The sequence below is a fragment of the Leptonychotes weddellii genome, chromosome 16 (assembly GCF_054177405.1).
Source record: "Leptonychotes weddellii isolate Sample4059 chromosome 16, ASM5417740v2, whole genome shotgun sequence".
Classification (NCBI taxonomy): Eukaryota; Metazoa; Chordata; class Mammalia; order Carnivora; family Phocidae; genus Leptonychotes; species Leptonychotes weddellii.
The window spans coordinates 16,512,469-16,525,870 of NC_138384.1; the positions used below are offsets into that span (position 1 = coordinate 16,512,469).

General features: G+C 41.4%; 1 protein-coding gene across 9 annotated transcripts in view; it reads right to left on the reverse strand.

Moving 5' to 3' along the window:
* NFATC3 (nuclear factor of activated T cells 3) overlaps positions 1-12,467 on the reverse strand; it is a 120,820-nt gene extending 108,353 nt beyond the window's left edge. For 6 of the 9 annotated variants that reach the window (XR_014140997.1, XR_014140996.1, XM_081807404.1 and 3 more), the window contains exons 1-2: positions 12,071-12,465; positions 1,129-1,281 (exon numbers count right to left, since the gene is read on the reverse strand). Coding sequence is in view for 7 of the 9 variants with exons in the window: in XM_081807404.1 (XP_081663530.1) it covers positions 1,129-1,281; positions 12,071-12,173 (256 nt within the window). In the remaining 2 variants the exon portion in view is untranslated. Of the gene's footprint in view, positions 1-1,128; positions 1,282-12,070 lie in introns of all 9 variants that reach the window. The other 3 variants (XM_006730084.3, XM_006730085.3, XM_081807405.1) reach the window with 2 other exon arrangements.
* Positions 12,468-13,402: the final 935 nt, after the last annotated feature.

Here is a 13,402-nt window from a genome sequence, read left to right on the forward strand (position 1 = left end):
AAACAAGGGCACCTGGGTGGTTCAGTCAGTTAAGCATCGAGCTCTTGGTTTAGACTAGGGTCATGATCTCAGGGTCCTGGGATCAAGCTCAGCAGGGAGTCTGCTTGAGATTCTCCCTCTCCCCCTCTTTCTGCCCCACCTCCCCCCCCTTGCTAGCTCTCTTTCTCTCTCTCTAAAACAAATAAATCTTTAAAAACAAATGGAAATAACACCTACCTCTTCAGATTATCATAAGACTTAGAGATAATATACATAAAAATACCTTGCACATAACAGGTACTCAATTAAATTAAGTATTTATGTAATAGAACACAAACAGTTCTATAGACCTAATAGAACACAAACACAAAAAGGAACAGTTACAAAAATGATCAAAATTATCAGCTGTGCAAAAACAACTCTACAATTTTCAAGAAGAAATCAAGCAACTTTCTAGAGAAGAAGAAAGGAATAGGAGTCAGAGGTCCTGGGTCTTTGTTTTGCGACTAACTGGTTAAATGACCTTGGGCAAATAAACTTGAACCTCAATATCCTCTCTTATAAAATGAAAGGATTATTAGCCAAAAACTATTCTGTGCTTTTTAGCAATGTCACACAAGACCGCAACAAACATGAATCTAGAACCTAGACCTAACTCAGCAGTACCTCAAAATAGTGTTTATAAATTGACTCAAAAAAGAAAGACTATGAAACATGTGGTTGGCAGAGGCAGTTCAGATAAATGGGTAGAGCGAAGGTTTCACACTGACACTGAAAAAAGATGAGTAAAATTAAAGATGATAAACTTTCTATTAACATAGAGAGTGAGGGATCTAAAACAGGTAGAGCATAATGAGAAAGACCAGTGAGGAGGCATGGTATAGATGCAAGGAACAGGAATCAAAGATGCCCTTGCTTGTGACTTTCAAAAATGATTTGGGGGGGGAATAAAATTTGAAGAGAAAATTTCATAAATCCAAACAGGAGGTGACCAAGATTTGAGTATGGTCACAGAGCAGAGAAAAATGGGGAGATACAACTCATTTTCAGAAAGTGACAAAACTGAGGAACCAAGTAACCCAATAAAAGATAGCAATAAAGTAATCCAATAAAAAGTAATTTAAAAAAAAATGTATTAAAACTACAGACATGGGCACCTGGGTGGCTCAGTTGTTAAGCGTCTGCCTTCGGCTCGGGTCGTGATCCCAGGGTCCTGGGATCGAGTCCCACATTCCCTGCTTGGCGGGAAGCCTGCTTCTTCCTCTCCCACTCCCCCTGCTTGTTCCTGCTCTTGCTCTCGCTCTGTCAAATAAACAAATAAAATCTTTAAAAAAAAAAAAAAAAAAACAAAACTACAGACATAAGGAAATACGGCCTGAATAACAAGAACATCTCTATGACCTAACAGTTATTAATATAATCAGAATTATGAAACCATTTCCTAAAACTGTTTTTCAAACTAAAGGTTTGAACAATTGTTTAATATAATGAAAAAGAAAATGTCAAGGTAATGTCACAGAATAGAGGTAAATGCTGCTTTATCTGAAACTTCTATCTCAGTTTTCTGTGTATAAATATGTATGCTTGTGTTGGGATGAAACATAAAATGCATTTCTTACTCTTTTTGCATTATGTTCAAAAAAGTTTCAAAACTTTGTATTACGGTAGTTTTCAAACATAAAGCAGATAGTATAAGAAGTCCTCATATATCATTTAGCTTCAACAATTTCTGAATGTCATTTTTTTCCTGAATGTCATTTTTATTGAACAACCCTCTATTGAAAGGAGGCGAAAACTATAAAGTAGTATTAATATCAGAGGAAATCAAAGTTTCCTTAAAACTTTTACATTGCAATAAAAAAAAGAAAAAGTAACATTTAGATGAAACTTTGTATATTTTCCCCAAAGCCTTTCCAATTATAAAGGACAAGTTTAATACTTATATTCCTTTAGTATTCAATATGATCTCACAAATGTCAAGATGTAAGAGAATAAATTTCAGATTTTGTTTGCTCTGAAATGTTCACAAAATTTTCACAAAAGACTTTACACGTCAATTATTTTTGTCAGTTAATCACTATAAATTACATAGTAGGATTAAAACTCTAGTCTTGGGGAGCCTGGGTGGCTCAGTCGGTTAAGCGTCTGCCTTTCGCTCGCTCAGGTCATGATCCTGAGGTCCTAGGATCGCCGCATCTAGTTCCCTGCTCCGCAGGGAGACTGCTTCTCCCTCTGCCCCTCCTCCCACTGTTTCTCTCAATCTCTCTCTCTCAAATAAATAAATAAAATCTTTAAAAAAAATAATAAAAAATAAAAAAACAAAATAGTCTTAAAATTAAGACCAAGTCCTCTAGTTCCATTTCATCATAAATCTAAAAGTTCAAGAGAACTGACAATACTTAATAAATATTAGACTGACAGATACAAGCAATATGATAAAACATTAATATTTTCAAAAATAATTTCAAGCTCAGGGAGCCCAGGTGGCTCAGTCAGTTAAGTGACCGACTCATGATCTCAGCTGAGGTCTCAATCTCAGACTTATGAGTTCAAGCTCTGTGCTGGGTGCGAGCCATCATTAAAAAACAAATAATAATAATAAAAAATAATATCATGAAGCCCTTAAATTACTAAGCAGTAAGTGAATTTTTCTGACCCCATAGTCAGAAAACATTTTAAAAAATTAAGAAATACCAGGGCAGGGGCGCCTGGGTGGCTCAGTCAGTTAAGCGGCTGCCTTCGGCTCAGGTCATGATCCTGGAGTCCTGGGATCGAGCCCCGCGTCGGGCTCCCTGCTCAGCAGGGAGTCTGCTTCTCCCTCTCCCTCTGCCTGCCTCTCTGCCTACTTGTGCTCTCTATCTGTCAAATAAATAAATAAAATCTTTAAAAAAAAAAAAAAAAAAAAGAAATACCAGGGCACTTGGGTGGCTTAGTTGGCTGGGCCTCCAACTGTTGGTTTCCGCCCGGGTCAAGGGTCTTGGAATCATGGGTCAAAGCCCCACCTCAGGTTCCGCCCTCCATGCATTCTCTCTCTAATAAATGGATAAAATCTTTAAAATTTTTTTTAAATACCTACTTTTAAAAAAAGATCTATTTATTTGAGAGAGAGGGTGCAAGTGGGGAGATGGGCAGAAGGAGAGAATCTTCAAGTAGACTCCCCGCTGGGCACAGAGTCCGATGCACATCTCCAGGTCTCCAGGGTTCGATCCCACAACCCATGAGATCATGAGATCATGATCTGAGTCGAAACCAAGAGTCCAACGTTTAACAGACTAAGCCATCCAAGCACCCCTAAAAAATACCTACTTAAAAGCATACCAAAAGATCAGTTCACTTCTTATTTATGTACACTAACTCACCTTACCATCCCACTACTAATACTAATTAAAGAGAGTAATGGGTTTTGTAAATCAGACATAGCACAACCAATTTTTATATTCTGTTTATTTGCTAAACCAGTTTTTGTTTATTTTTTTTTTTTAAAGATTTTATTTATTTATTTGAGAGAGAGAGAATGAGAGACAGAGAGCACGAGAGGGAAGAGGGCAGAGGGAGAAGCAGACCCCCTGCTGAGCAGGGAGCCCGATGTGGGACTCGATCCCGGGACTCCAGGATCATGACCTGAGCTGAAGGCAGTCGCTTAACCAACTGAGCCACCCAGGCACCCCAGTTTTTGTTTATTTTTTAAAAGATTTTTATTTACTTATTTGAAGAGCTTGCCCAAGCATGCAGGGCAGAGGGGCAGAAGAAGGAGAGAAGCAGACTCCCTGCTGAGCCCTGAGCCTGATCCCAGACAGGAGATCACTAACTGAGCCTACCAGGAGCCCAGCTAAACCAGTTTATTTTTTTTTTTAATTACATGCAACAGCAAATCCTATTAACTTTATAACGCTATTTTATTTTGTTGTTGTTTTAAGTAGGTTCCACACCCAGCAAGGAGCCTAATGCAGGGCTAGAACTCAGGACCCCAGATCCAGACCTGAGCTCTGGATGCTTAACCAACTGAGCCACCCACGTGCCCCTCATAATGCCATTTTAAAACATTTTTCCTATCCTAATCTAAGACCTTAAGGAACTTGAAGAGTTTCTGAATGTCATTTTTTAAACCTTCTATTATGGAAATTTTAAAACATACAAAAAATACAGAAAATATTACAATAAACTCTCATATAGCCATCATCTAGCTTCAACAATTTTTTTTAAAGATTTTACGTATTTGAGAGACAGCATTTGTGCACAAGCAGGGTGGGGGAAGGGGCAGAGGGAGAAGACTCCCTGCTGAGCAGGCGGGAGGGTGGCTCGATCCCAGGACCCCGAGACCATGACCTGAGCTGAAGGCAGATGCTTAACCAACTGAGCCACCCAAGGGCCCCCAACAATCTTTTCTGAGTTTACTTTTTTTTTTTTTTAAGTAATCTCTACACCCAAGGTAGGGCTTGAACTCATGACCCCGAGATCAATCAAGAGTCATATGCTCTTCCAACTGAGCCAGGCAGGTGCCCCTAGCTTCAACAACTTTTGAATATCATTTTTTCCCGTCATTTTTATTTAACAACCTTTTTTATTTTATTTTATTTTTTTAAGATTTTATTTATTTGACACAGAGAGAGAGAGTGAGAGCAGGAACACAAGCAGGGGGAGTGGGAGAGGGATAAGCAGGCTTCCTGCGGAGCAGGGAGCCGGGTGCAGGGCTCAACCCCAGAACTCTGGGATCATGACCTGAGCTGAAGGCAGATGCTTAACGACTGAGCCACCTAGGCGTCCCTAACAACCTTTTTTAAAACAATACTGAAAAATATTTACATTTAAGTACAACTCACAAACTGTCCATTAAAGTGTTCTGGCTAATGATTAATCACCTTGATGGGAAAAAATGTTTTCAGAAATATTTTTTCATATGATATAAATTAACATTACTGAAAAGTTATTACTCAATATTAATTCCAAAGCTCATTTAATCCCATTTTCTAATTAAAATAAACAGCAAAGCTGATAAAAATTTACCACAGAGGGGCACCAGGGTGGCTCAGTCGGTTAAGAGGCTGCCTTCGGCTCAGGTCGCGATCTCTGGATCCTGGGATAAGCCCGCATCGGGCTTCCTGCTCAGCAGGGAGCCTGCTTCTCTCTCTCTCTCTCCCTCTGCCCCTCCCCACCGCTGGTTCTCTCTCTCTCAATAAATTAATAAAATTTAAAAAGAATTTTACCACAGAGTTTAGAAATATAAAAATTATTTTAAGACACTGAAAATGTATTGAAAAAAATTAAAACTGTCACCTGCTTCTGTAACATAAGACATATCCAAACTTTACATTTTGTAGGAAAATGGAGCGTTCAAAGTTACTTCTCCTGTGTACCAGGGATTTTCTGACTTTCATAGACATGTAGTTCCTTTGCACACAGGGTATCAACATAACTAGAACTGACCCGATGATTAAATTTCAGGTAGCAACTCAAGGAAAGTTCATGGTCTATGGTCAAGGAAAGTATGGTCTATACTACTTGAATCTTACAGGTCCAATTGTTCCTCTCTTCTAAAGTCTACTGAATTCAGGCAAGCAGGTGAGAGCCATCCATTATACTTATATAAACATTATCTGAAATGCTAAAATATATGCAGACCCATACTACGTTTGAGTTAAAATTATGGCTATTAAAATGCTTACTCCTGCTTGTGACTCTCCTAAAGCCTCCATGAACAAACTCACTCCTCTTAAATTCCACTGTTACTTGAACCTCATATGGCATGCCTGGGCAAATTTGATGACTTGGATTTTGTTTTAGAAGCCAGGCTTACTGCCAAGTCCGCTATGTCTACTCCCCTGACCCACCAGGACAGCTTTAGACAACACCTCCCTTATTTATGTTACTGCTGTGAGCAGTCAAACTGCAGCTTACTATCAAATGAGGCTCAACCTACTCGGGTTTCCTATCTCTTAAGAGTAATACGACTGACTTCACCTTATTATGGTTTCCTCAACCCCACCTCTTATTTAAAATAAAACATCACCATACTGAATCATCAACTACTCAATACTAATAAGGAAAGTAAAGGACGCATTAAACTTCAGTATAATATAAACTTCAGGATAACTTCATCATAAACGATCAGTAACACAACTGCTTATCTTCTCTTAGTAGGCTTCCATTTTATATATCAGTACTTTATTACATTCTCTAAAGAAAAACACTTTTCACATTTTCTTACCAAAAATGTCTTTATGATCACACTTCATTGAAAAAATAAAGAGCAAAACTCAAAAGCAGAGCTTGGGATATGCCCTCAATAAAAATACATACAATTATTGGCAAAGTTTACTCGTTGTCACAGAAAGGCAAGTCATAACAATAAGCTGATTCTACCATTTACCTTAAATTAATACCTTAAATGCCCTTAAATGCTGAAGATACAGGCCTCACAAGACCCACAATTTCTTGGCCATGTACATAATACCCAAGTTTTAATTTTTATATCATGTAATATAACTACTACAGTATTACTTCTACTAAATTTAGAAAATATACCAAAATGTCTCTTTTGTATTGGTAAATGGGAAAACCTAAGAAAATGCAGGTATAGCGGTATAGCAATGCTCTTCCATTGGTGAAATTTTAACGCAACATATGACAGCTCCACCACAAAATTCTGCTAATACCCCCAGGAGCATCTACCCCTATCAGGAAGTATCAAAGAAACAGAATATTAGGGGCACCTGGGTGGCTCAGTCGTTAGGCATCTGCCTTCGGCTTAGGTCATGATCCCAGGGTCCTGGGATCGAGCCCCGCATTGGGCTCCCTCCTCTGCAGGAAGCCTGCTTCTCCTTCTCCCACTCCCCCTGCTTGTGTTCCTTCTCTCGCTGTGTCTCTCTCTGTGTCGAATAAATAAATAAAATCTTTTAAAAAATAAAAAATAAAAAAATGTAAAAAAGAAACAGAATATTAAATTATTCTTCCAAGTGATGGGGCGCCTGGGTGACTCAGTTGGTTAAGCGACTGCCTTCGGCTCAGGTCATGATCCCAGGGTCCTGGGATCGAGTCCCACATCGGGCTCCTGGCTCAGCGGGAAGCCTGCTTCTCCCTCTCCCACTCCCCCTGCTTGTGTTCCTGCTCTCTCTGTCTCTGTCAAATAAATAAATAAATAAAATCTTTAAATTATTCTTCCAAGTGAAATACTGAAATATCTGTCAGTGACTCAATCACCAGATACATATTCTCATTGCATTCAAAAAAGCTGACCTATGGTATGAAACTAAGGCTCAGCAGTAATCATCTCCTCCTAGACACTACCTAATGCGCTACACACAAACACACCATTAAATTTCTACAGGAAACCATAGAAGCAACTTCCCTTTTTTCATACTGATTTAAATATCCAATTATACTTAGTATGGTTAGCAAATCAACTTTCACACCATACTAACAGTTTAATTCCAGAAAGTAGAAAAACATAAAGGCAAGTGACCTTCAGTACTTCTATTTAGTAAAATATGAGAAATGAGGTTAACACTGAAAAGAATAACAGAAGAAGATAGAGTAAAAATGTCTAAGACAAATATTACAACTTCTCTATGCAAGGTTTAAAATAACTGGATCTCCTATCTGCCCCTACTCACCCTCAGTGTTTTAGTTTAGCATAGAGAGAAGGGTCTAGGAAACAAGAGGAAATAAAAAAATAACCTATCGCGCGTGCGTGTGTGTGTGTGTGTGTGTGTGTGTGTGTTAAGAAATGTTAACTAACAGCACTTAATGAGCACTACTGGACCAAAAACTGTGCTAAGAGCTTTAAATACCTTATCTCATTTGACATAGATAAAACAAAAACTTTGAGTAAAAATTATCAATAGAAACTGAAAAGGGAGAAAATTATCTGAGACAGTTAAATTATAAAAAACACATGAATCAGGGTGCCTGGGTGGCTCAGATGGTTAAGCGTCTGCCTTTGGCTCAGGTCATGATCCCGGGGTCCTGGGATGGAGTCCTGCGTCAGGCTCCGTGCTCAGTGAGGAGCCTGCTTCTCCCTCTGCCTCTCTCTCTTTCTCTCTCTCTGTCTCTCATGAATAAATAAATAAAATCTTAAAAAAAAAACAAAACATGAATCAGAGTTTCAGGCACTACACAAAGAACACTACAAATTAAAGACTTTGATGATCATCTAGGAAAAGTTCCTCAGATTTACACAGGAAAAAGTTGTGTATTTAAGTGATAGCCAACAAAATTACACATCTTATCCTAAAGCAAATTTCTTACAAAAATACATATTGTATCTAAGATATTTCTCCCCTCTTAAAAAGCAGCAGTAGAAAAGATATTATGCAATCAGTATATGGCACACACTCCTTCCAGTGACTCTCATTCAGGACTAGAAAGTCAATATTTAATAATGGACCAGCCCTGAGAGTCAAACTTTGAATTTGAAAAGATTATTATAACATCAAACTAAATTAGAGATACACAATCAGTACCCTCAAATAAAGCACCAGAAGCTGCCCTTTATAATGGCAAATAATGTTAGTGAAAGGCATTAAACACTTACCAACTTAAAATTTTCTATTTACTACTGAAGTATATCTTCATTTTAAAGCAAGGTATTAAGAAAATTTAAACAAAATAGTTTGATTCATTTTTAACTGAAAAAAATCAAAACTAGCCTCATTGCTAAGGACTCCAGGGTCTTAAATTTTTTTTAATGGAAAAAATCTCAAAACACCTCCCAAAGCAATAATCTCAGTCATAAATGTATCTGACATTATCAAGTATCAAAACATCTAATTTGTACTTTAACAAGCTTTCTCTTAGAACATTCACTAAATTCAGCCCCTGTTTATCCTCAGTGCCCATCCATTATCCCTTCCTCCAAATATTTTTCAAAAATCTTCTGTATGGAAATTTACATGTGATACAAATACTCTCAAACCCTCAAAGAGATGGAAAACCTTCAGCCCCAAATTCCTAGATCTGCTGTCTTAGGGGACTGACCACTAAAAGCCAAAGAATTGAAACAAGTCTCATCAACTTCCTCTACCACAAAAAAAGTGAGCTCAAAACTTAAGCGGTATTGGGCGCCTGGGTGGCTCAGTTGGTTAAGCGACTGCCTTCGGCTCAGGTCATGATCCTGGAGTCCCTGGATCGAGTCCCGCATGGGGCTCCCTGCTCAGCAAGGAGCCTGCTTCTCCCTCTGACCCTCCCCCCTCTCATGTGCTCTCTCTCTCTCATTCTCTCTGTCTCAAATAAATAAATAAAAAATCTTTAAAAAAAAAAAAAACTTAAGCGGTATTTATTCATTAATTCAACAAATACTGGGTGCCCACTTATGTTAAAGGCACTATGCTAGGCATCGATCTATGAACAAAATATAGACATCATCCCTGCCTTCATGAAACCTTCGATCCAGTTAAGGAAGAAAATCCATAAACATGTAAACACACTGATATAACCCCATACTGGTCTTAATTCTGCCAAGCAATTTTATTCTCATGGCTCACTCTACTGCCTATTGCCATCCTAAAAGCATGTCAGTTAATCTACTTGTTCCTTCAAACTACACACGCATAGAGGCGCCAGGGTGGCTCAGTTGGTTAAGCGACAGCCTTTGGCTCAGGTCTTGATCCCAGGAAACAAGAGGAAATAAAAAAGAACCAAGTCGCCTGCTGGGCTCCCTGCTCATCAGGGAGCCTGCTTCTCCTCTCCCTCTGCCTCTCACCCTGCTTGTGCATGCATTCTTGCTCTCGCTCTGTCAAGTAAATAAATAAAATATTCAAACTACACACTCATAATTATACTTATTAAAATGAAAACTAATTTTGTGAACAAATAATTTTGAATATATAACACATCCTTCTCAGAATTTTTAAATTAGCTGCTAAATGTTCATAGCAGCACTATTCACAATAACCAAAGGCAGTTAACAGCCCAAGTGTCCATCACTGGAGGAAAGGATAAACTGGGGTATATATACAACAGAATATTATTCAGCCATAAAGACAAATGAAGTAACGATGCATTCTACAACATGGATGAACCATGAAATACTATGCTAAGTGAAAGAAGCCAAACACCTTTATATGATTCCATTTACACAAAATATCCAGAATTGCTAAATCCATTCAAACAAATCACAGATTAGGGACTGGGCAGCCAGGGAGTGGGAGGAAACAAGGGAGAATGAGGAACAACTACTTAAATAGGTTTGGGGCTTCCTTCTGGAGTGATGAAAATGTTTTGGAACTAGATAGAAGAGGTTGCACAACACTGTCAATGAACTAAATGCCACTGAATTGCTCACTTTAAAATGGGTATGTCATGTGTATTTCACCTTAACTGGGGACCAAAAAAAAAAAAAAAAAACCCTTTAAAAATACAGCTATCCCAATATTTTAAAGTGGACTTTTTATCAAATAAAACTGCTCAAGTTTAAATTTGGGAATTTCATTTATAAGTCAAGTTTCAAACTTTAACTCCTTCTAGACTCATTTCAGTATCAAAATGGTTTTTGGGGTTTTATGGCAAAAATCATTTCTTTTTTTTTTTTTTTTTCAACAAAAAATCATTTCTTAAAAAGCTGTTTTCATAGCTCTTAAATGTTACCCATTTTTTTGGATGTACATACAATTCCTACTTACATAAGGACACTCCTTTATTGATCATGAATTTGGTATATAACATGCTCTAATCAAGTCTGTGCTCAAGAAAAGTCTGCGGATATCACCAACTGTTTATCTTCTTTGTAATAAAAATACTCATTAAAAAGGTCTGTTTTTATTAAATCCCAATAATCTAAACACACAATTCATTGCTACTCTCTCCACAAATGCCACTTTTCCTGTTTCTACCTATGTTGTAATACATACCACCATGCAGTCAGCCTGGGGGCATAATTATTTGGGTTATGTGTCCCCCTCCCATTTCCCAAGCTCCTTGAGGGGCCTCAGGCCTTTTTTGCATCCAACACAACACTACAAAGTACCTAACAGTATCTTCAACCTAATAGGTGCTCAAACAATGCCTGTGGAATTGAAATAAACTCAGGCAACAAATAACTATTGTAAATTACTATGCTGAAAAAGACAACATATAAACACTAAAAGGGCTGATAAGACAAATACTGTCCAAAAAATCCTTTAACTTTCACGTTCAGATATGTTTTTCAGTGCAATGGAACATCAATATGATCATGAAGTAATTCATCTAATACCCAGAAAGAATAAATAGGAATTAGTCTTATCCATCTCTCTTTTGAAGTTCGCCTGCATATGCAATAGGGAAACTGAACTTAATGAACCACAGTATTCCAAACCAGGTCACAGGAGGGCTCTTAGTCCCCAGCCATCCTGTTTCTATTTCCTGATTGGTCTGACCTCCAACCATTATGGTGCCCAATCTTCCTAATTCACGACCTCCTCTAAAACATCTTCTGCGGTGAGCTTTTAATTAAAATAAAGACTGAGTTCCAGAACTTTCTAGAATTATGAACAAGGCACCCCACTTTTTTTAATCTTCCGAAACATTCTGCTCAAGAAAAGAAATCCAGTTTGCAAAAAGTCCCGTTATAGTTACACTTCGAATTAAACGTGGGCCATAAACTTGCACAAGTGTTAACCCAATGGCATTACTCTCCTAACAAAGTAGATTTAAACAGACATGTGCACGAATTTTTGAGAACTCCTACATCTCAAGCATGTGCACCTTTCAAATAAAAAATGTTAAAAACCTGGGATAGATGAAAAGCCAAGTGCGTTTACACTTCACAGGGACAGCTTTTTCTCCGCACCACGCTGGCAAAGCAGCGACAACCAGACGCCACTTGGGCAACGGCCCCGACCCTCGGCCTCCAAACCGCAGGCGTCCACTAGCCACAAGCGTCCCGGAGTCGAGTTCCCCACTAGTTCGCTTCCAGCCAAGCCCGCGGCCACTTACACGTCGCTGCGACCCACACGCCTCTTCAGCAATTTAAATCCGCTCTTCACTCACCGCACGCACAAACACACACACACGGTGTTACTAATCCCGGGACAACCAAGGGACCAGGGAAGGGTCGAGCTCGTGCGAACCAGGAGAGGAGGGGACGCTCCCCGGTCCCGCCCGGCCCGGCACCCACCTGCAGGCCGCGAGCCCGAGGGCGGCGGCGCCGGCGCCCCGTCCTCGCCAAAGACGAGTTTGAAGTCGAGCTCGTCGTGGGCGCCACAGTTTGCAGTAGTCATCGGCGTGGCCCAGGGTGCTGCGGCTCCTCCTGTGGCGGCGGCGACGGAGGCGGCGGCGGCGGCAGCTCCTCAGCGCCGCTTCATGCCGGGCCGCGCGGGCCAGGAGGTCGCGGCTCCGCGGCAAAGTTTCCGGGCGGGGACCGTGACACCGAGCGTTCCGTTCCAAACTCGAGAGCTGGCCGCGCGCCGAGTCGCACCAGGAGCCGCCGCCACAGCCTGTCGCTACTGCCTAAGCCGCCACGGCCGCCTTAGCCGATATTCCCCGCCCCCCAACACCCGCCGCCGCCGCCGCCAGCGCGCTGCCGCGCAGTGTAGCACGCCTAACCCCGCCCCCTACTGCGCGCCCATCCGACCGTGCTGCCCATCGGCCACTGGCGCCCCTGCTCGCCCAATGGCTCCGCCCCCCTCGCCGGCCTACCGCGTGATTCCCTCTCGGGGAGGAGGAAGTCACGTGCACAGAGAGTTGGATGGCCCCACTAGCTCTTGGGAGTTGTAGTTTGGCCGCTATTCTCTCCTTAACTTCTCAACCAGGGCCCTCTTAATTGGATTGAGTGCAATCCAGTCCACCCGCCAATCGAAGATCCCTTTCCTTATTGGGCAGAGCTCACGTTGAGTGGGGTTATGGGTTTGGAGACGGGCGGCTGAAATGTTGCTCTGATGGCTGGGTTTGGGGACGGTGTCACTGCCGGAGAGGGTTACGTGAACGCCACTCACACGCTCATCCCGCCACCCCAACCCTAATGGCGGAGTCTAGGGAAGGCAGGGCCGGGCCGAGCCTCCAGCTAAGGTGGGGCGGAGCCGGAGGAGACCTGCGCAGCCTGAGGAGTCCCGAGTCTCAGCTCAACAATGCAGACCCAGCCCTTCGGGGCGGGGCCCGCGCCGGGTAGCTGCGCCTTTGTCTGTCCCTAGGAGCTGGCAGCTGCTCTCTGGAGGACAGCCGGCGCATTCGAGGCCTCGGCAAAGCCCCACCAGCAAGGTCGGTCCATTGCTGGAAGTCGAAGCCGATTGAACCAGAAGACCCGTCGTGAACTCGCACCACTCATGGGCTCGATGACCTTAGCATCCCGGTGCACATCCGTGAAAGCGGGAGAACCCGCTACCCAAACTGAGTGATTGTTAATGGAGAGGAAGTGACACTGTGTCTGAAGAACTGTTTTTCGCTCTCGGTCCCTCCCCAGAGCGCCTCTCTTCCCTTGAGACCCAGGACGCCTCCTCCTGGGCCTGGGGTG